Raw genomic sequence first — 20,526 nt, 5'->3', positions numbered from 1 at the left:
AATTTTTTGGAAATCGTTTTTGTTTGGGTTGCTGCGTTATTTTGGTAACTTGTTGGAGCTGAACAGTAGGCATGTTTGATGTAGAACAACACAGGACATTGTAAATACTTTGCCTGGCTAGATGAGTATGTTGCCTCTTTTTGTATTGATGAGGTGGTACAAGATGGAGTATCAGACCCAACGAAAAAGATGGAAGAAAGAATTGCAGAGATAGAGAAGAAGATGGAGGAGGTCAAAAGCGATGAGAAGAACAGTAGTACTCTTAGCAGATGGAAAGTGTTTGGGTTGATTTTGCTGGGCATTGTAATAGGAAAGGGATGTAGTATAGTAACAGCTGCATAATGTTAATATGCCTATTGACATTGTAAATTCAGTATTTTGTAATGGGGGCAATGTCTGGATGTAGTGAAAGAAAAGAATGTGAAATTGTAATGAACTATGTTTCTGGATTAATAGAGTTTGTTTAGTCAGTTATGAGTATTTTCTGTATTTCATGATTTGTGTGTAATTGATTGACAGAATCATGGTAAACCAAACTGAAAACATAGTAAAAATGCACATTTACACAATGATTAAACATTGTCATTTCACAAATCCAAGCCATGTGAGGCAAAGTTTCCATAAGGTAACACAGAAGGTACACCAGACAAAGTTTACATAATAAAACTCACACACTATGTGAGTCCAAGTAGTTTACCAAAAAAACATGTCCTTAAACATATGCAGTTTTCAGAATTCTGGTGCAGCAGCCAAAAAACATAAACAGCAAGACAAACAGATTAGTCTTATAATCTAAAATTCCTAGTTAACTAAGTCTGCTTTGGTGGCCTGAAATTTGGTGTTGGAATGAACTTCAATAAGTCTGAAGAGGTTCCTCCACTTGATGCAGCAACTGTTTCCTTGGTGATGGCCTCAAGATTTTCTGGTGTAGATGCTGGTTGGTGGCCTATTTGTGGAGACAGAGGACCTGGTGGCCTAAAGGTCTTCAGCTTGGGCCTGAGTCTGGCACTTGGCTGGGATGGTGGTGCAGGAGTGGGCTGGGATGGTGGTGCAGGAGTTGGCTGGGCTGTTGGTGCAGGCCTTGTCTGGGCTGGTGGTGCAGGACTTGGCTGGGCTGGTTCACCTTGAGATTGCTATGCAACAACATCCAAAATAAGCCAGTTAGTAAGAACAAAAAATGAGTAAACAAGTTAGACTGCATAGTATACTATAACATTTACCTTTGGAGGGGCAGATTGAGAAATTGGCATTTCCTCTTGTGGAGCATGTGGCCTCTTGGGCATCTTTTTCTTATGCTTCTTTAGCTTAGCCTATTCCAGGAGTAAAACAATAGTATGGCAAACCATTCAGTTCTAAAAAGACACACAGCCAATGAAACCAATAAACCTAAAGAACAAAAAGCATAGCAAAGTAAAATTCATATATCTAAACCTAATTTCCTCTAAAGTAGGGTTCGGCCTCTGATGCATGGGTTTGTTTTGAGCTTGGCCAGAAGTACCACCCTGAACAATGAGTTAAGAGTTCAATTAACTTTGGTAGTATTTCATGGCTGCAAAAAAAAAAAAAAAAACCAAATTATGGAGAAAATTATTCCATACCTTGTTAGTTCGCCTGCTTTTTGGTTGCCAGTTAGGGCTTTTAGGTGCTCCCTTACATGTTTTGAAGTAGTGGCCAGCCTCTCCGCATTTGTTACAGGTAACCTGGAAGGTCCTTCTAACCTTGCTGCCATCAGTTGGAGCTGGAGGGGTAGCTGATTCCTTTCTCCTCTTAACTGGTCTACCAACACGTCTCACAATTTTTGGTGGATCTGCCTTCAGTTGGTCAGTTGGTTCCCAAAACTCCTCACTGGGTATAGGGTTGATACAGATGTCATATGTCTTCCTTATTGCCTCCATAGTGAGAAATGGAGAGACGAAATCTTCAGTTGCCTTTACCCTCACTCTGGATATGGCTGCAACAGCATGAACACAAGGTACACCTACATGACAGAATTTAGCAATTATAACATCTGCCATAGCTCAACAACATTGCCAAAAAAATTGAAACTGATTTGACATGCATACACCTAACCTGTGAGCTGCCATAAGTTACATGTGCAGGTTTGATTTTTCAGGTTAACCCCCAGCTTGTGTGTATTCCTGGACACCTCAAATACAACCCTGTCATTGTCACCACACCATTGAACATTCCACTTGTGACTTTCTGGCTTAATCCATTTGTCCAATTTCATTTGTTGTATTGGAGCCAGCTTTCCTTTATATGCCCCTAGGATCCTCTTGTGTCTAGCCATTTTGTTCATAACATGAACCCGTAGCTCCTCACACAGTGTCAGGATTGGTTTCTTGCTAGCCTCCACAATGACTGCATTCCAAGACTCACACATGTTGTTTGTCACAGCAGCGTTCTTAGGATAGTGACTGAAAAATGCCCTACACCATACCTTAGGGTCAAACTTACTCATGTATTCCCAAGCTACATTACTCACAGTTTTCAACCTATCCATAGCAGCCTTGAACTGAACTGGAGTTGTGCTCCTAGCTGCTTCCCAAACACAACCCTTAACCTGTTTGTCCCTAAACCTCTTTTCACAGTTTTTCCACATATGCAGCACACATTTCCTATGAAATGCATTTGGCATCACCTTTTGGACTGCCCTTACAAGACCCTGCAGAATATGATATCACACATTTAATCTAGCAGAAAACTCAACAATACATGATGCTAGCTAGTAATTATGAAACTTACTTTCTGTTGATCAGACATCAAATGCCATCCAAAGAGCATGCTTGTCCCAAAATCATCTTGAAGGCAGGTCAGAAACCATTTCCAATTATCAGTGTTCTCAACCCTGGTTACACCAAATGCGATCACAAAGACATGATTATTTGCATCTTGGGTCACTGCAGAAAGCAGTTGGCCTCCATAGTAATCCTTCAGAAAACACCCATCCAACCCGATGAGTGGGCTGCACCCATTCTTGAAGCCTCTTTTGCAAGCATCAAAACTGATGTACAATCTCTGAAACAAGTTTGGCCCTTGTGGCTGGGGTAAGGTGTTCATATGTGCTGTGCTCCCGAGATTGCTTTTGTGTATCTCATTCAGATAGTCCCTCAGCTTCCCAAATTGAGCCCCTTCACTGCCCAATACAGTCTCCCTAGCTTGCTTTATTGCTCGTGTAATCATCTTCCGATTCAGTTGAACATTATAGTCTTCTTTCATATGTTGCATTGCCTCCATAGGTGTCAACTTTGGTTGCGTTTTTAGTCTCAATCCCAATTTATCAGCCACCCATTTTTTATCAGCAAGGTTGCTTCCATAATCCCGGCCACATGTGTGCTCACTGTGAAATGTCTTGACCTCAAAAGACTTGGTAACCGAGTTCTTCGACACAAAAATCAGCCAAGGACAATCTTCCTCAGCACAGGCTGCTCTAACTCTCCCCGGCTCATTTTTTAGGTACATGCAATCCCTTCCATCTTGCACAAAGACATCCTTAAGTGCCCTTTTAAATTGCTCCATAGTTGCAAACTGCATCCCTAGTCTAAACTGCACCTCTCCAAATGTTTTGCCCTCATTAAAATCTGGACCAGAAGGGCCCCTCTCATCATCAGATGAAACTGGAGTCACAAAACCCTCAGACTCATACTCATAAACAATATCATCACCATCAACGAATTCCTCACCAGCCTGAGTTGCAACCCCCTTCTGCCCCACATTTCCCTCACTAGCTGGGCCTTCCATATTACCCAGATCCGGCCCAACCATGAATCTCCACCGCTAGGCCCACTTTTCATTTCTCTATTCAGAACATGTTTCATCCTCCTCTTACCAGTATATCTCCTGGAGGCCCTTCTCTTTGCCATGGTGTTAGGTGAGCAAGACTTCCCATTTTTCTTCTTTTTACTTTGTACATCAACAGACTCCTCAGAACTGTCAGTTTCATACCCAGGAGGAGGGGCTTGTAAGCTTCATCTTCAGCACTCTCGTATGAATCGTAGGAGGAGGAAGAAGATTTTGAAGAATCTGTCACCACCAAGACATCCTCATCTTCAGATACCCATTCCTCCTCCACAGGCTCATCGTCAGTTACATCAGGGATATCCACTCCATGCTCAAAGTAAAGGTGGAACTCCTTCAGATTATGCCTCATAGTGAAGTCGCACATGTTGTTGATCTCCTTATCACCATAGAGCACATGCAGACCATCCTCGAACTCAATAACAGTTGGGTCGTGCCAGTAGATTTGTTTGTATGTCAAGTACCCTAAACCCTTGAAAAGTTCCTCCAAGTCCTTCTTGTTTACGAAATCAATATCCATTGGAGGAAACTTCTCTACCTTCCCGTCTAAGTAATGTAGCTTACCATTAGCTCTAATAAGCTTTCCGCCATGGTTAAATACAGGGATCACAAACACAGACATCTGCAACATTTAAAAACAGTTTTACCGTAATGCACAACAATGCCACCAACATTATCATCACTAAAACCACTACATACAAATTTTATTACTCGGATTACTCACTACGTTTATCAACCCCTAGCATTATCAAACCCTAATTAAACTAGTGTTTCTTCTTAACCACTTTATCCATTAATCAAACTAATCATCTCGAACGTAAAGTTCCTCACATCACACCCCGCATAGACATGCATGGAAAACAACTACATTCTTAACTAACACAATGTGAAAATCGAAAAACTGAACTAACCTTTCACTGCCGTCTCACACAGTGAACGTCTATGCCCTACACACGTTCGTCGCAGATTCGATTATACCAGACTTCCGTTCTAGCGTTGTGCAAAGGTTCTGGAGGGAAACAATGGTGGAAGATGAAGTGTTAGGGCTTTTTAGTGAATGAATAAAAAGAAGAGGGAGATTACAATAAATGTACTTCGAAAGTGAGGGGGAATATTAACCCAATGCAACGACGCCGCTTGAGTTGCAGGGAGGGGGTTTTGAGTCCCTGCAACAATTCCTACTTACACGTGGCACATTCAGTTGACACCTCAGCCTCCACCTGACACGTCATCCAGGCAACCTATTAGCAACCGGTCACAGGAGTCGATTCGTTCACTTATATCGTTGGTTGAGGATCGGGTAGAGGTTTCTGGATGATAAAGATGCGATATGTCTCACTTTAAAATGTTCAGGGGCCGGAAATGGTATTTACCCTAATTTTTACTTTTTCTTCAAAATTTCAATGGGTGCAAGTGGCCCCTCTTCTCATAAAGTGGGTCCGCAGTCCGCTCTTGGTTGGTACTTGGTAGTGTGGGAGGAGAATAGATCTTTTTAATTTTTTTTTAATTGAGAGAGTAAAATATGATTTCTAATTTTTAAAATTTTTTTTATGTTTTTTTTTGTTTTACCTATAAAATGTATAATAAAAAAAATCATACTTTATTCTTTCAAATAAAATAAAAAAATTAAGAGAATTCATTCGCGTCTTGACTGTGTTGTTCATGGCGATTTGGTAAGGGGTAAGAGCAGACGAGTTTATTCGACAACAGAGGGAAATTGCATTCACCTAATATCAAGCCAGGACTTACATTTTGCTATCTACTGAATTTGTAACAGTTAATTGATAGTTTCTTTTCTTTTTATAGTTAAACGAGAATCTCTTACCACATGTTAGAGTGCTGATCACATATCAAGGTGGTAGTCTGGTAGATAAAATAAATAAATAAATAAATACTTGACGAATGAATTTTATTTATAAGAAACATGAAGATGGGATGGGGCAAAGGTTCCAATCAAGTCCAACATTATACATAAAAACTCAAACGGTGGAGTTTTGTTAGTTAACGTGTAGTAAAAGCTTTTTACACGGGCTTAAGAAAAGGAAAAATAAAGCATTTAAATGCGTATTAATCCTAAATGAGTGTGCTAATAGTCGTGTTTCCTGAGTATTTTAAATTTAAAGGGCTTAAGTCGTGGTTGTGATCAAGATCTACCTTTCTAATCATCCACTTTCCATCTTTCCCTTTCTTCACATTGATCTTTGCAGAACATTTTGTGAATTGGGTCGGAAGAGTTGTCAAAATACTAGATACACGGCGATCCCCACGAGTGCATGCAAGTACCACATAATTTGGTCTCCCATCAAACCCTTTTTTCGAGGTCCTGATCTTCCAACCAAAACCAGTTAGCCTGGCATACCTCTTGTAAAATGTCTGAACAGCTTCTAAGGAATCAAACTCCATTCTAGGAACTGGTTCTAAACGTCCATCGTTATCACTCTCTGAGTAAACCTCAGCAACAGCTTCAAATGCAGCATCCCCTGACACATTGTTGCATGAATCCATATCCAACACTTTAAAGAACAGTCCACCTACATAACCAAACAATTTATCAAAACGTTGTAACCAAATTAGGTGAAGGACAACGTTCGGACAACCGTTAAAAGTTGTCAATCCTCAAGGTCACTGTTTTAAACTGTGTAATCAGCCACTAATACTTATGTTGCATCAACCATTTGGATGTGACTGTTTGCTAAACTCTATCTAAATACACAAGATGCTTGTACTGTTGTACACTAACCTTTGTTACCAAATCAAGTCCAAAAATTACAACACTTAAATAAAAATAGAACCTTAACATTGTAATACCATAACACTCATAATTCAATTAATGACATCATTATTAAGGGGTTTTTTAAAAGAAATCATTTTTTCCTAAAACAACATGTATGTGTAATACAATATTTTTAGTGGTTCCCACATACATGTATTAGAAGGTTGCCGTTGTCGAGCTGTTTATATAGCATAATTCTAATGTAAATATGTTCTACTCAAAACTGGTCAGTCTTCTGTTAGCCCAAAAAGAGAGAAGAGATTGCACTAGCAAATACTTCTCTAATGCAAACTGCAATTTATTATAATTTCCAATTATTCTTTGGAATAAACTATCAATCGTTCCAAAAAGTATATCTCGAAAGAAAAAGAAGAAAACCAGTATTTATTCAGTTGAAGTTACAACAAATAGTTACCAGTTACACGCTATTTTCTGATTTAAGTTATAACAGTATGAGAAGTTACAAGCTACTTCAGCTCACTTAATAGAACAGGAAATCATATACACTGGGATCAACCAATCAATAACAGAAAAAGACCCAAAAGAAAGACATTCAAACATATCCTTAGTAAATAATGGTGCATTTATTGATGCAAGTCCTGGATCGATCTATTTATTCATTTGGCTAGCCGTATTTATCCCTCATGTTAAGTCTCTCTTCCTTACTTCTACTAATAATAATAATAATAAAACAGGGGGGACAAGAACCATGTAAGCATTTCACCTTACCTCAAGCAGAAATGTTACACCACCAAGCTAGTTGGTTATGTTCTATCACACTAGAAAGCTGAGCCCACCACACCACCACGATTTCTCTTCAAGTTACCCTAGACGGGTAGCTTCTCTTGGAGAACTCAATTTGGGTGGCAAAGATTGGAGCCTTGCCCTATTTATATTAAATGGATTCCTATCGGTAAAAAGAAGCAAATATTGTTAATGAAGGGTATCAAAGGCGCTCATGTCAGCACTTTATGGTTACCATAAAAGCACCATTTAAGCTAAAAAAAATAGTTCGAATAAGTGAACCTAGTGCGGGTCAACATGTCAAAGGCATAGGCTTTTCTCGCCTCACTATTTGTGCCTAGTCACTGTTTGTGAACCTTGATTACACTGCTTTTCTCTTATTTTGGTGGTGAAGTCTGATTCATTGGGAATTTGGGATTGAGTTTAATATAGAGGTATACTTTTTTAATTTTTGCTTGGGATGCAACATTGGTGTCTGCACCCATTCCGGGTTCAAATAGCATTGTTGTGATCAAAATACCTGTTTAAGCAACCCGGTAACTGAGCAAACTACATCAAGGCAAAGACTTCTACTTCTATCTAGTACAATTCAGGTTTTTCTTTATTGGTCCACCACCATCAAACACTGTGACTAAGTTCTCACTGGCTTGATTCAGGGAGGATGGGCCATTGCTAGGACTAGAATAAGAATAATTAAGAATAAAGGAAGATGTAGATAATTGAATGTATAACTGTGATTGTATTGAAATTGAGTATAACTAAGATGAGTAAAGAACTAAGTATACAATTCAGTCTACTTCAAATGAATGATACAAAACTCCTAAATGAACCAAGGCTCTACGATATTTACTATTCACCTCCCTATTAAAATAGACAATTGTGTAGTCCCTTATTTATAATAGGGTCCTGCTAACATGTGCACAAGGACACATAAAAGAAAATGTTTTACCAAAAATTATCAAAAAAGATAACTTTTTTGCATTTTCAATAAATTAAATACATCAAAAACTTAAAAAGTTTCTATTATTATACTATTAAAATATGCTACACAAGATAGTTAAATCCTTTATAATAATATTACTCTCATTACTAATATTCACTAATACCCAAATATCTAGTTTCTCCCTAATTACCATCATACAAGTTCCTGGCCCAAGCAAGAAACCTATCCATCTAGTTAGTTACAAGCAAGTAGAATTTTTCCATACCTGATGAAGATTGGCCTTGGCCAATGTCTTTAATTCTTTGCAAAGAGGCAGAACCGCAAAAATCCATTTCATTGAATTCCTTGTCTTGTTCATCTTTGACTACAACATTAACCCCTTTATTCAATTCCTTTCTCAATTTGCAATTCTCAACCCTAAGCTTCTCAATGGTAGCCAAACTCACATTCCTTGCATTCTCCAATTCACTGCATCTGATCCTAATCGTAGCCAATTCATCAGTTGCTTTGTTATTTTGAATCTCCAACTCTCGATTCGTGTTCCTTAATTCTTCAATAATAGCATTGTTCTTATAATCATTTAACCCGCTCTTCTTCACTTCCTTCAGCAACATTTCGTAACCCTCTTGTGTTCTCTCACACTTGTGACAACGCTGCTCCTCCTGCTTCGTCTTCAGCTCCGATTCCAGTCGAAGCCTCGTTAGCCTCTCTAATTCGATCTTTTCATAAAGTGGACTGATCTCAGCTTTGTGTTTGGCGTCTCTGGCCAACAAAACCTCTTCAACGGTGTCAAAATCGGCGCGCAGAACGGAAATGAGCTCGGAAATGGACATGTCCTTGAGGCTCCTGCGGCCGATGGAAGCGAAGGTGGGAGAGGAGCTCGTTGCGGTTTCGGGGTACAGGTCCATGACATACAGGAGGTGGTAGAAGTTGGTGAGATTGGGAAGAAAGAGGAAAACAAAGGAAGTGGGGTTTGGTGACGGTGGTTGAGGTAGGATGATGGGATGAAGTGAACACGAGTTAGTTGAAGAGGATGATTGAACTTCGCTGGAGCTAGCAGGCCATTTCAGGTGGGACAAATTTTTTTTTTTAATTTAAATAGGACATTTGAAACTTAAAGACCAAAATTACGTTTAAATGTAAGGTAGTATTGGATGGATAAACAGACACGAAAAGATTGAAACAGAGACGCTAAGAGATAGAGATTGAAATAAATTTTAGTATTTTATTTGGTGTAAAGTGGGAGACAGAAATTAAAATAAGAATAAAATTCTAATTTAATTTGTATAAAGAGTAAAATTAGAATTAATTAATTGAGATGAGAATATTTTAAGTATAAAATGTTATTAAAGTTTCTGTCTTTATCTCTAAATATTTTAGTCTCCTGTATCCTTACTTTTTAGGTAGCGTTTGGTGGAGAGACAGAGACAGAAAGACTGAGACCGAGAGACAGAGACTAAGAGACAGGAATTGAAATAAATCTCAGTATTCTGTTTGGTGCAATATGGGAGACAGGAATTGAAACAAGAATGAAACTCTATTTTAATTTGCACAAAGGGTAAAATTGGAATTAATTAATTGAAATGAAAGTATTTTAGGTATAAAATGTTATTAAAGTTTCAGTTTCCATCTCTAAAAATTTCAGTCCCCTGTGTCCCTACTTTTTGGAGGTACTGAAATACTGAAATTTTAGAGACAGAGACAGAAATTTTAGTACCAGTCTCTAAACTAACAAACACGATACTGAGTCTCAGTCTCTCAGTCTCTGTCTCAGTACCTCAAAACAAACGCTACTAAAAGTACTGAAATACTGAAATTTTTGAGACAGAAATAGAAATTTTAGTACCAATCTCTGAACCAACAAACATGATACTGAGTCTCAGTTTTCTAATCTCTGTCTTAATACTTCAAAATAAACGCTACCTAAAAAGACCAATTTAGGCCCAGTTTGGGTAAATAACTTAAATAAGTTCTTTTGTAAAAAGAGTTTAAAGTATATGGACTTTTATTAATAGCAGCTTATAAATAAATTATTTTGTGTTTGGATTTTTAATTATAGAAGTACTTATTTTAAAGTTGTAGCGTTTGGATATATAACTCAAAAAATACAATTTTTTTTACACAAGAGAATGGATATTAAAATAACGATAATAACAAATACTTTCCATTATTAAAGGTTGATTTTACATAACCAAATCACTGAGATTACAATCGATCAGGCAATTGATTTTTTATTTGTTCTCTAATTACTAATTAGTTCCATTTTTCTAGCGCTTTCAGCATTTGGTTCTTCCCATGTAATATCATTAGAAACTGGTTCTTCTACTTCACCTTCACCTTCACCTATAAAATCAAAATTTTTATGGAATTCTTCAAATTGTTCATCGCTCGTGTCATTCCGTCGAATAAAATTGTGTAAAGCCATACAAGCACCAATAATTCTAACTTGTGTGTCTAAAGAAATCGATGGCATGGCACCTAAAATTTTTCATCTTGCTTTACAACATCTAAATGAGCCTTCAATTGTACATCTAAGGCTAGAATGATAGTAGCTTGAATACTTCATTTCTTCCTCTTACTCTGGGACCCAATCTAAAATGCGGAAGATGGTATCTGTGACCTTTATAAGGACTTAATTAAGAACTCCATAAAATACGGATAGTCAGAATATACCAAGTAGTACTTATCTAATAAAAATTTAGTGCACCACAAAATCAATTAATAAAAATAAAGAGTTTAATGTAATATAAATAATATTAGTCTCAGATATGCTAACCTTTAGGAGGAAGAGGGAAATGAAGACTTTATCTACGCACAGCTTGATTGAAAATTTTAGTATCGTGTGCATATCCCTCCCAACCTGCCCATACAAATGTGAAACACATGTTAAAATCATATACTGCCATCACATTTGTAGTTGTGATCCCCTTTCTACCAATGTATGGAATTTTTTTGTCCGTAGGAACAATAACAGGTATATGAGTTCCATCTATTGCACCAATGCAATTTTTAAAATATGGATAATATCTTTCATCATTTTTAATTTCAACTGTGAAATGGTTTCACGGGATTCAGCCAATTGTCTTGATCGTGGGATATCATTGAAACATAGGAATCCGTGTTATCAAAAGATTTCCTGTGATTCTTTCTAGTATGGAATGAGTCAATCATCCACTTTGGTATCTTATTGAAAAAAGATGGTGTGAATTGTGGATCAGTTGGTTAAATAATATGTTGAGCAAGCTTGCAAACAGAATATCTAATAGCTCAATTGAAAGTGCCCATACACCTACACCAGTAGGTACAACATCTTCAAAAAGGAACTCCATTTCATCAAGATATTTTGGACCTTCCTCTCTAAATTTTGCCACATCAAAATTTTCCTATGAGACGATCAAATGGCAATTAAAAATCTCTCGATAAAATTGATATTTTTGAAATAGATTTAAAAAATGCAACATACCTGAATCTTAGCATCCCACCAATCATCACCTGCTTGTATGGTCTTTTTAATAGGATCCCAATCAAGATTGGTCTCCTTTTCTTTTAGTTTAGCCCATAGTCCCAATTCTCTTTTCATAGCCTCCCACTTGTTTTTAAATTGTTTAGACTCATAATTTAAACCGGTCTCTTTCAAGAATTTTGTTTTTAAATTTGTCCAACCAACTTTGTTAAAATGTGTTCCAAGTTTATTTCCAGCCACCATCTCTTCTTTACATATTTTCATGAATATAATAGTATTTCGTTCATTACAATCAGCTTTAAATTTTCTTACGGACTTACCACTTTCATGAATTTGTTGGGGAAGAACATAAAAAAAAAAAAATCAAACAAACATTTCGTACATGAAAAAATACATAAAAAGTGGAGATACATAAAAAAAAATTATTATTGTTTTTTATTTTTTTACTCTTATTAAAACTCTCTCCTTTTTTATTGGATCAAGAACTTGCTATAACTAATTTTAAAAATAATAGCAAGTTGTATAAAAATAAAATCACATATAAAAAAATAAAATTAAAACTGAGATTTCATAGCATACATAATGTTCAATACAAATTTAATAATAAAAATAAAATGATAAAATGATTAAAAAATACCTAAAAGGAATATATGCTTGTTCAGAAAATGGTGGTGGAAGGTCAATACTTCCAGCAGATGAATCATTATGTGAAAATGGTAGTGGAAGGTCAGCACTTCCATTAGATGGAACATTGCGTGAAGATAATGGTAGAATGCCGGTGCTTCTAGAAGATAGAACCTTAGGTGAAAATGGTGGTAGAGGGCCAGTATTTCCAGCAGAAATAGGAATCATTTTTTCACAGAACCAAGAATAAAAATAGATTTTTTTATTTTGAAATCAATTTTTTATTTTACAAAAATAATAAAATGACTTGTCAAAAAGAAGAGAAATCATATATTTCTACTCTTTAAAAAAACTACAAATTAACTTTTTAAAAAATTAAATTTTATTTTTTAAAATGATGCCAAAACAAACATGCTTATGATACTTTTTATAATTCAAAAAAAAAAAAAAAATAGCTTGTGTCACTTTGCAAACGGCTCTTGGTACTTTACCCTTTTATCTAAGTTGACTTTTGATTTACTAATGAGTCATGACTCATGAGAAACCTTAAGAACTATGTACGTAAAGACTTTATTAGAAAATAGAATGAAATAAAATTGCAAACGGAATCCTAGCCTCAAATTTTTTTCCGCTTCTCCCTCACGTCCTCATCCCCTCATTTTTTTTGACTTCTCTGTCTCTCTTCATCTTCCTTCTCTTCTCAATCACTCTTCCGTTGTCTTCTCACATTTTCATCACTTCGCCGCCGAGCTCACTGCTTCTATCTGCTCCCGCTCAAGGTCCTCTTCTACACTTCTTCGCATTCAAGAGTTATTGAACAATTCAATATAATCCTCCAATTGAATTACGCTTCTCGTTGCTTCTGATTTGCTTAATTGCTTAATTGTTGCTTGATTGATGCTGTTTCTTCTGATTTGACTGTCATGCTGATATTGCTTATTGACTTAATGCTGGTTCTGATTTGCATACGTTTCTTTATTATTGAAGACGATTTGCTTATTCTGTTTCATGGCTTTGAGCCAAGGTTACTGCTAGCATTTCTAAAATAGTTATGAATTGAACCCTGCATCTATAACAGTTAAATTGTAAAAGTTTATTTTTTCATTATTTTTTTTCTTTTAACCCCATTGTGTTGAGAACCCCTACCCCTAGTGTATCTCCTTCTCTTGTTCAAGGCTTACCATAGTTACCGCATTCACACTGAACGATCATTCTTGCTTTATGTACTTTTGCCTAGTAACAAGATGCAGGCATCTTAACCAAGGAAAGGAATAGATCATTCAATGTTGAATTCCTGTACTAATATAATTATATAAAGAAACCCATTTCATGTACTATATGTATAAAAGAAAGGATGGATGTTGTTGCTTTTATAACTTCTGCTTGGATTAATCTTTTATGATTCAAATCAAAATCACTTGTTTTATAAACATATTTTAAAGCATATTCTGAAGTAAGTTTCTTAAGAAAATTATCCAGGGATTGGTTAAGCCTTGGACAAGAAAAGGGGATACAAGAAGGGATTCAACACAATGGAGTTAAAATGAAAAGAAAATCAGAAAATAGGAGAACTTTTATAATTTTAGAAAAAAAAGCATAGGTTGAATTCATAATTTTAGAGAGGGTCATCGGTAGCCTTCCTTTAGAGATGGCTACCAAATCCAAAGCCATGTTTCATTATTTGTTATGAAAATATTTCTAATTATTTTCTCCTTGTTTGTAATTTAATGGTTGAATAATTACTATTTAGGTACCTTACACTCAAACTTTGAGGTTTATCAAATTACATACACACCTTTATTTGACCAACATAAACTCCCATTAAAAATATTTTGTTAAAAAGTCTTTTCTAAGCCAAAAATCTCTTTGTGCATAGAAAACAGATACAAACCGAGAACAATTACAAAAATACTTTTTTCTTTTAATATTGTTATGAAGGTTATTTTTGTTATTTCAGTTGAGTAAAACAAAACAAAATAAAATAAAAAATCATTAAAACATAGGTGACAATCACATGTATAAGAATTTGTTAGTTACATTACATCAAGGGGCTTAAGTGTATTATTTAGATGTGTAATTGGCATAATACAGGGAATGGTGAGTGTATATTTGATCAAATAAGAGGTGGTCTGTGTAGTTTTGATAAACCTAAGGGGATATGTGTTTTAATATATATATATATATATGTATGTATTCTAGATAAATTGGTTGGACTTCTATATCCCTGATTCGGTAGCATGACCGGTTCGACGTTCTGTCCAGTTTTAAAATCCTTGTATGATTTATACCATTAATCATTGGTTTTAAATTATCTTAGTCATTGATTTAACTTTTATTAAAATTAAATGTTTCATCTTTGCAATGCATTAGAAACATAAAACTTTATAATTTTCTATTATTCTCTTCTTAATAAGTGTCTTTAGGGATAATTTTAGCTCAATTCTTAAAGAAAAGGCAAGTATAATGTTCCAAATGTATAGATAGATGTTGTTTAGTGGTTAACAATGTACAAACCAATATTTCTCTAAATATAATTTAAAATGATTTCAGTTTATGTTGAATTTATTACTATTTTTCTTAGTTCTCTTAACTTCTAAACAAGGTAAAAGTCTAATATCTTTATTATTTTGAAACATATAAAAAGAATGATAAAGAATTTTTTTTATTTAAGCATTATTAGATATTTAGAATGATGAAGAAAATATATCATTCTTTTATTTATTTATTTATTTATTTATTTTTAAAAAAGAGATTGGTTGATGGTGCCACAAATCTCTATATCATTTCTTTTACTTGAAGTACACAATGCACAAATCCAAAAAATGCAATGATAAAACTTTCTTCCAATAAGCTATCTGGATTGATGTTGGTTAGGTCGTGGCTTGACTAGATGGTGATCCATTGTATCTGTGATTGCAAAAGTGTTATGCTTTGCCATATTCAGCTCCCCATGAAGCTCTCAACCTTTCAATCAACTTCACTTCGTGCTCATCCCTCAATTGCCACCTCCAACTGCAACTCCTCCTACTCCATCAAAACACCCACCACCAAGTTTGCTCCAAAGGCTTCTACTTTGTGCTTAAAATTTTCCAGAAACAGCCATTCAACTCTACGATATCATGACAGAAGACTCTCGAATAGACCCACTTCCATCACGGTGTGTATTTCTTTTCCCCTTCATATGCCGATTTTGCTTCCTCTATCTGCATGCTACCTTGTTTGTTTTAGTCTGGGATGTTCAATTTTTGCTATTGTTGGTAATTAATCAGTGGCAAATGGAGAATCACCTGGGAAATTTGCATGTACTAAAATATCATGAGCTTTGTTTTCTTTAATTTGTTTAACTCCATGGTGTTCATGATATTCTATCACTTTGATTGTATTGAAATCAGTGGCTGGGATTGATTTTACAATACCGACCCCATTATATTTATATATGGGTAGGAAGGAGCAAATATTGGCCATATAATATAACTATGCACAATGATAAGTTATTTATAGGTCATATGGTTACTTAAAATAGTCATGCAATGCTTTAATTTTGACCATTTATGTAAGATCCGATGATCAAAATTAACTTCTAGAACCATCACAATTAATAGCTCCTTATAGAATTTAGTGAATGTGCAAGTTGAACCTGTTAATTTTCATTGAATCAGTGTAACTAGGACTGGAAAGTTTGCTTTAATGACTCCTGTATACCACATATGGATAAAGACATGGACAATATGATGTTAGTTAACTAAATATATAAAATTATAGCCTTGTTCACGATTGATAACACAAAGGTTAGCATGAAAAATTTCTTATTCAGCACTAACTGCAGGTGTGCAACCTCTGAATATGCTCATAGCTAATTCAGTTTGTTAGTACTCACATTTTTACATTGGTTTTAATATATGATATTTTAGTCTGGTTCATCAGTTTAGGGTGAAATACCTTATGCTAGGCTTGTACCCATGTTGGAGCTGCTGGATCAGATCGTCCATTTGCAGACAAAGTTTCAGAATTCAAAGATGCATGTTGGAGATTTTTAAGGCCACATACTATACGCGGCACAGCACTAGGTTCTTTGTGAGTAACTTTACCATATGCCTGCAATAAGCAATGCAGTTATTTTTTTCTCAGAAAGTTTACTGTACTGAATGCCGGTTACTCGTTCTGTTTACAGTGCTTTGGTGGCAAGAGCATTGATTGAAAACTCAAATCTGATAAAGTGGTCTCTTCTGTTCAAAGCATTCTCTGGTCTTTTTGCCCTGATTTGTGGGAATGGTTATATAGTTGGAATCAATCAAATCTATGACATTAGCATTGACAAGTATGATGTAATCATTTATAAAATTCTCCGTGAAACTGACTTCCTCTGCCTTTTCCCATAGCTTGCTTGCTAAGTTCCTATATATTGAATTTGTGTCTTATGTAACTCTAATTGTTTCAGTTTCACATTCTTTTCCTGGACCTAAAGCTGTTTCTGTTGTTGGTTAAAGCTCAACCTAAGTAAATGTATATTGGGTCATTTATCTAAGTAGCTTTTTATTCATTTTCAGGGTAAACAAACCTTATTTACCTATAGCTGCTGGAGATCTTTCAGTCCAATCTGCATGGCTATTAGTTGCATTTTTTGCTGCTGCTGGCTTGTTGATTGTTGGATTGAACTTTGGGCCCTTAATATTTTCACTTTACACGCTTGGCCTTTTTCTCGGCACCATCTATTCCGTTCCTCCATTAAGAATGAAACGTTTTCCTATTGCAGCATTTCTTATTATTGCCACGGTATGGTTTACCCTCCTATTCTCCCTATCTAGGCTGAGCTAACAGTACTTAAAGTTCAACTAAATAGTTACTTCATATGATTACTTTCAAGATTCTTTTGAGCAATTCAATGGTTATTTGAATTTGAAGCATCTATTCATATGGTTGAGCATTGACAGAAGAGGCTTGTGTAGGTCCGAGGTTTTCTACTTAACTTTGGCGTGTACTATGCCACTAGAGCTGCCCTCGGACTTGCATTTGAGTGGAGGTTTGTGTTTTTCTGTTGCTTCATATTTGTAGTTGGTTAAGGTAAAGAACCAGGTTCATAGGAACATGTTGTGCCAACAATACCTCCATGAAGTCGATCCTAAATATTAATTTGTCTAATTCTATGATTACATGACTTGGCCAGTGAACTTTGCTTGAAAAGTAGGACTATGCTTCCCTGTATAATCGAATCGATCTTATAAAGCATTATGTTCTCATCCAATATTGTTTACCTTACTTATTTGAGAACACATTTGTTTTTGTGTCTTTACCTGCAGCTCACCTGTGGTTTTCATCACTACATTTGTAACATTGTTTGCATTGGTAATTGCTATAACGAAAGATCTTCCAGATGTTGAGGGGGATCGCAAGTAAGTCACATAGTGCTAAGCTTATTTATCCGAGTTGCCGATACAGAGAACTTGTATTTCATTATATCTGCATTTATATATTGTACATGCATAAAGGTTGGCCCGCTTCTTGCACTGGGCTATTATCTTATTCTATTCTAATAAGGACTTTCTTGTAATGACTAACTTCAGGTATCAGATATCAACCCTTGCGACAAAACTTGGTGTACGGAACATTGCTTTCCTTGGTTGTGGAATCTTGCTAATGAACTATATTGGTTCAATATTGGCAGCAATTTATATGCCACAGGTTAATATAAACATCTTTGGTCTGCCAATCACTCTAATGAAATTTTTTACTCATCTTAAAGTCCAGTTGTATGTTACAGGCTTTCAGGCAATGGTTACTGATACCAGCTCATATGATTTTTGCATCCTGCTTGATTTTCCAGGTTTGCTTCTTGAATTAATAACTATTATGATTTTCATTTTATTTTATTTTATTTTATTTGTGTATGTTTGTCTTGCATTTGCTTTGTCTCCTACTTTGATCCAATTACTCTGAACAGAATGTACTTTGCTAATTATATTTCAGGCATGGGTATTAGAAAAAGCAAATTATACCAAGGTAACATACTACCCCTTCTGTGTGAAAATCAAGTAGTTACTCTTTCGATGTTTTTAACATATTTATTATTTTATGGGTAAAGTATACTTTCGAAAAGTTTTAAAAATACTCCTAATGTTTAATTTGATTTAATTTTGTCCTTAATGTTTAAAATAAATTTCAATTTCATTCCCCGTGTTAATTTATTAACAGTCACCTATATAGTCAATTCAGCTATCAGTTGCCCAAACCTTATATAAAGATTTGCAAAATATCTTGAACATCAACTATTGACCACACCTCTCCTCTTTTCGTCAGACTTGGGACTGGGAATTTCTTTGGTGAAGAGTAGAATTGGGTGAAGAATAAAATATATTTTTATGGGTTTTTTTTCTTTACTTTAAAGAAAAATGGTAATCTTCACTCTTCAAAAAAACTTAACTCTTCACCGTAGCATTACCCTTTGGGACTGACGGTGTGAACCTGCTACAATGCTTAACACCAGCCGAGTTTCAGAGACTTCGTATAACTTGTCAATTTTTTTTAATTTCTTGTTCCATGTCAGTTTTGGGTCATGATTGGTTAAAATTTCAAGTTTGGGCACCAAGAAAAGAGGTCAATTTTGCTTTTTACAGCAAATTAATTTCATTGTATTTTTTATAGGTCTTTAAAAAAGTACTTGTTTTGCTTGTTTGGTAGTTCAACTTTTTGTGTGGAGGGCAAATCAACTTAGGGATGGCAAAATTCCCCGAGACGCGGGGATCCCTGCGGGGACTGCCCCGAATGGGGATCCGATTGTGGGGAATTTTTCCCGCGGGGATGGGGATGGGGAACAAAATTCCCCCGAAGCAGGCGCGGGGACCCGAGCGGGGATCCCCACCCCGTCCCCGCTATTCCCCGAAATTTATGAATTCATTGAATTATCCTTAATAGTTTATTTCTCATATATGTTTTTTAGACATTTCTCACACACATATGTATAAAAACCCAAAACTCCTAATCTTTATTTGCATAACCCTTCTTCAATTCAGAGATTCCTAAGGTAGTCCATACTTCATCCAACCTCTCTGCAGCCACCCCCTCGTCACCCTTCTCACCGCATCGTCACACCTCACCATGCCATCACCCTTACCGCGTCGTAATTTCTTTTTGCGGCGTTCCTTTGCGTAACTCTGCCGTCGTGTCCATTCTCCTCTCTATTGTCGCGTCTCCCACCTCGTCTACTACTTTGTCCTTTGGCTCGTCGTTGCGTCCCCATTGCGTTATTTCGAAAGAAGTCACCATCGTGTCATTTAGACTTTTTGTATAAAATCTTGCAGTTTTTGTATAAGATAGATACTTGTAGCTCTATTCATATGGAAATTAATAATTAGTTAGAACTATTATGTACATGGGGAATGGGGTCCCCGCGGGGAATGGGGATGGGGAGCAATATTCCCCCACGGCGGGGAATGGGGTGGAGATGGGGAGCAAATCTGAGGGCGGGGATGGGGAGCAGGGAGGCATCCCCCGCCCCCGCCCTGCCCCATTGACATCCCTAAGTCAACTAATAGTTAAATGCTCTCTGTGACACTCCATATAACCGATCTTATCACTAGGATGAATTAAAATTGGTGGTTACATTTTTATAAAGCTTTAGTGACCCTGTTTTCAGTCATTGGTCTAAACTTCTCTGTCAATTGCCTCAACATGCAGGAAGCAATTTCAGGGTTCTATCGATTTATATGGAATCTATTTTATGCTGAGTACGCCATATTTCCTTTCATCTAGCTGATACCACGCTTCAGTTTTCTTTGAAGAGATGCACACGTTGAGAGTCATTGATCTTCATGGCTAAGCCAAATCAACTGGTCATTTTTGTTGTAATTAGTATTGTTGTATATAAAGTTCGACGGCGTTTTTCTTGTAATAGATATAATGTAGAGTGATGGTGGAAAATAAAGAGATTATCCTCATTATATTCGTAAAACGAAAATATATTAAAAGTGATATTATCCTCTTTTAGATATTGGAAAATTAGCACAAGTAACATGTCAAGTTCATCTGCAATAATTTCTACTTCCAGTGATGAAAGAGAAAAGGATGTTTGAAATATTTTCATACCTCTTACTACAAAAGTTAAGATATTGTCGGTGGGGAGTGGATCCTCTCCAGTGGAAAAAAAAAATTGGATGGTGTTCAGTGTTTAATTTCACTCTTCATTGC

The 20,526-nt window shown here is 36.0% G+C and overlaps 4 protein-coding genes and 1 pseudogene across 4 annotated transcripts; 1 reads left to right on the top strand and 4 right to left on the bottom strand.

Annotated features, from left to right (window-relative positions):
• Window positions 1-809: 809 nt before the first annotated feature.
• On the bottom strand, window positions 810-2,503 carry LOC148566453 (uncharacterized). Its single transcript, XM_088483659.1, has 4 exons — window positions 2,071-2,503; window positions 1,599-1,978; window positions 1,221-1,310; window positions 810-1,133 (listed from the first exon to the last, which is right to left on the bottom strand). The coding sequence occupies exons 1-4, from the start codon at window positions 2,501-2,503 to the stop codon at window positions 810-812; spliced, it is 1,227 nt and encodes a 408-aa protein (XP_088339785.1).
• A 218-nt stretch (window positions 2,504-2,721) lies between these two features.
• Window positions 2,722-3,741, bottom strand: LOC148566452 (uncharacterized). Its single transcript, XM_088483658.1, has one exon. The coding sequence runs from the start codon at window positions 3,739-3,741 to the stop codon at window positions 2,722-2,724; it is 1,020 nt and encodes a 339-aa protein (XP_088339784.1).
• A 1,952-nt stretch (window positions 3,742-5,693) lies between these two features.
• LOC107638264 (uncharacterized) lies at window positions 5,694-9,338 on the bottom strand. Its single transcript, XM_016341451.3, has 2 exons — window positions 8,524-9,338; window positions 5,694-6,329 (listed from the first exon to the last, which is right to left on the bottom strand). Exons 1-2 carry the CDS (start codon window positions 9,164-9,166, stop codon window positions 5,872-5,874), a joined length of 1,101 nt encoding a protein of 366 aa, XP_016196937.1. The 5' UTR covers window positions 9,167-9,338; the 3' UTR covers window positions 5,694-5,871.
• A 1,162-nt stretch (window positions 9,339-10,500) lies between these two features.
• Window positions 10,501-11,838, bottom strand: LOC148566451 (uncharacterized; annotated as a pseudogene).
• A 1,082-nt stretch (window positions 11,839-12,920) lies between these two features.
• LOC107638265 (homogentisate solanesyltransferase, chloroplastic) lies at window positions 12,921-20,296 on the top strand. The gene is made up of 11 exons (XM_016341452.3): window positions 12,921-13,124; window positions 15,220-15,502; window positions 16,295-16,419; window positions 16,517-16,663; window positions 16,893-17,118; window positions 17,292-17,365; window positions 17,643-17,735; window positions 17,907-18,024; window positions 18,104-18,166; window positions 18,310-18,342; window positions 20,017-20,296. The coding sequence occupies exons 2-11, from the start codon at window positions 15,236-15,238 to the stop codon at window positions 20,089-20,091; spliced, it is 1,221 nt and encodes a 406-aa protein (XP_016196938.1). The 5' UTR covers window positions 12,921-13,124; window positions 15,220-15,235; the 3' UTR covers window positions 20,092-20,296.
• The last annotated feature ends 230 nt before the right edge of the window (window positions 20,297-20,526 follow it).

This window comes from Arachis ipaensis, chromosome B4 (assembly GCF_059453495.1).
Source record: "Arachis ipaensis isolate K30076 ecotype BB chromosome B4, ASM5945349v1, whole genome shotgun sequence".
Taxonomy (NCBI): domain Eukaryota; kingdom Viridiplantae; phylum Streptophyta; class Magnoliopsida; order Fabales; family Fabaceae; genus Arachis; species Arachis ipaensis.
The sequence above is the reverse complement of the archived record's forward strand: the minus strand, read 5'-3'. Positions and strand labels throughout refer to the sequence as shown.

Bases quoted from the DNA above. Each gene is read 5' to 3' on its own strand.
- LOC107638264 (XM_016341451.3), bottom strand. From the start codon at position 9,166: ATGGACCTGTACCCCGAAACCGCAACGAGCTCCTCTCCCACCTTCGCT. The intron at 6,330-8,523 runs GTATGGAAAAAT...TTGGTTATGTAG, and splicing joins CCAAGGCCAATCTTCATCAG to GTGGACTGTTCTTTAAAGTG.
- LOC148566453 (XM_088483659.1), bottom strand. From the start codon at position 2,503: ATGGATAGGTTGAAAACTGTGAGTAATGTAGCTTGGGAATACATGAGT. The intron at 1,979-2,070 runs GTTAGGTGTATG...TCTGTCATGTAG, and splicing joins TAACTTATGGCAGCTCACAG to GTGTACCTTGTGTTCATGCT. The intron at 1,311-1,598 runs GTATGGAATAAT...CTCCTGGAATAG, and splicing joins AAAGCAGGCGAACTAACAAG to GCTAAGCTAAAGAAGCATAA.
- LOC107638265 (XM_016341452.3), top strand. From the start codon at position 15,236: ATGGTGATCCATTGTATCTGTGATTGCAAAAGTGTTATGCTTTGCCAT. The intron at 17,366-17,642 runs GTTTGTGTTTTT...CTTTACCTGCAG, and splicing joins GGACTTGCATTTGAGTGGAG to CTCACCTGTGGTTTTCATCA. The intron at 18,025-18,103 runs GTTAATATAAAC...TGTATGTTACAG, and splicing joins CAGCAATTTATATGCCACAG to GCTTTCAGGCAATGGTTACT.
- LOC148566452 (XM_088483658.1), bottom strand. From the start codon at position 3,741: ATGGAAGGCCCAGCTAGTGAGGGAAATGTGGGGCAGAAGGGGGTTGCA.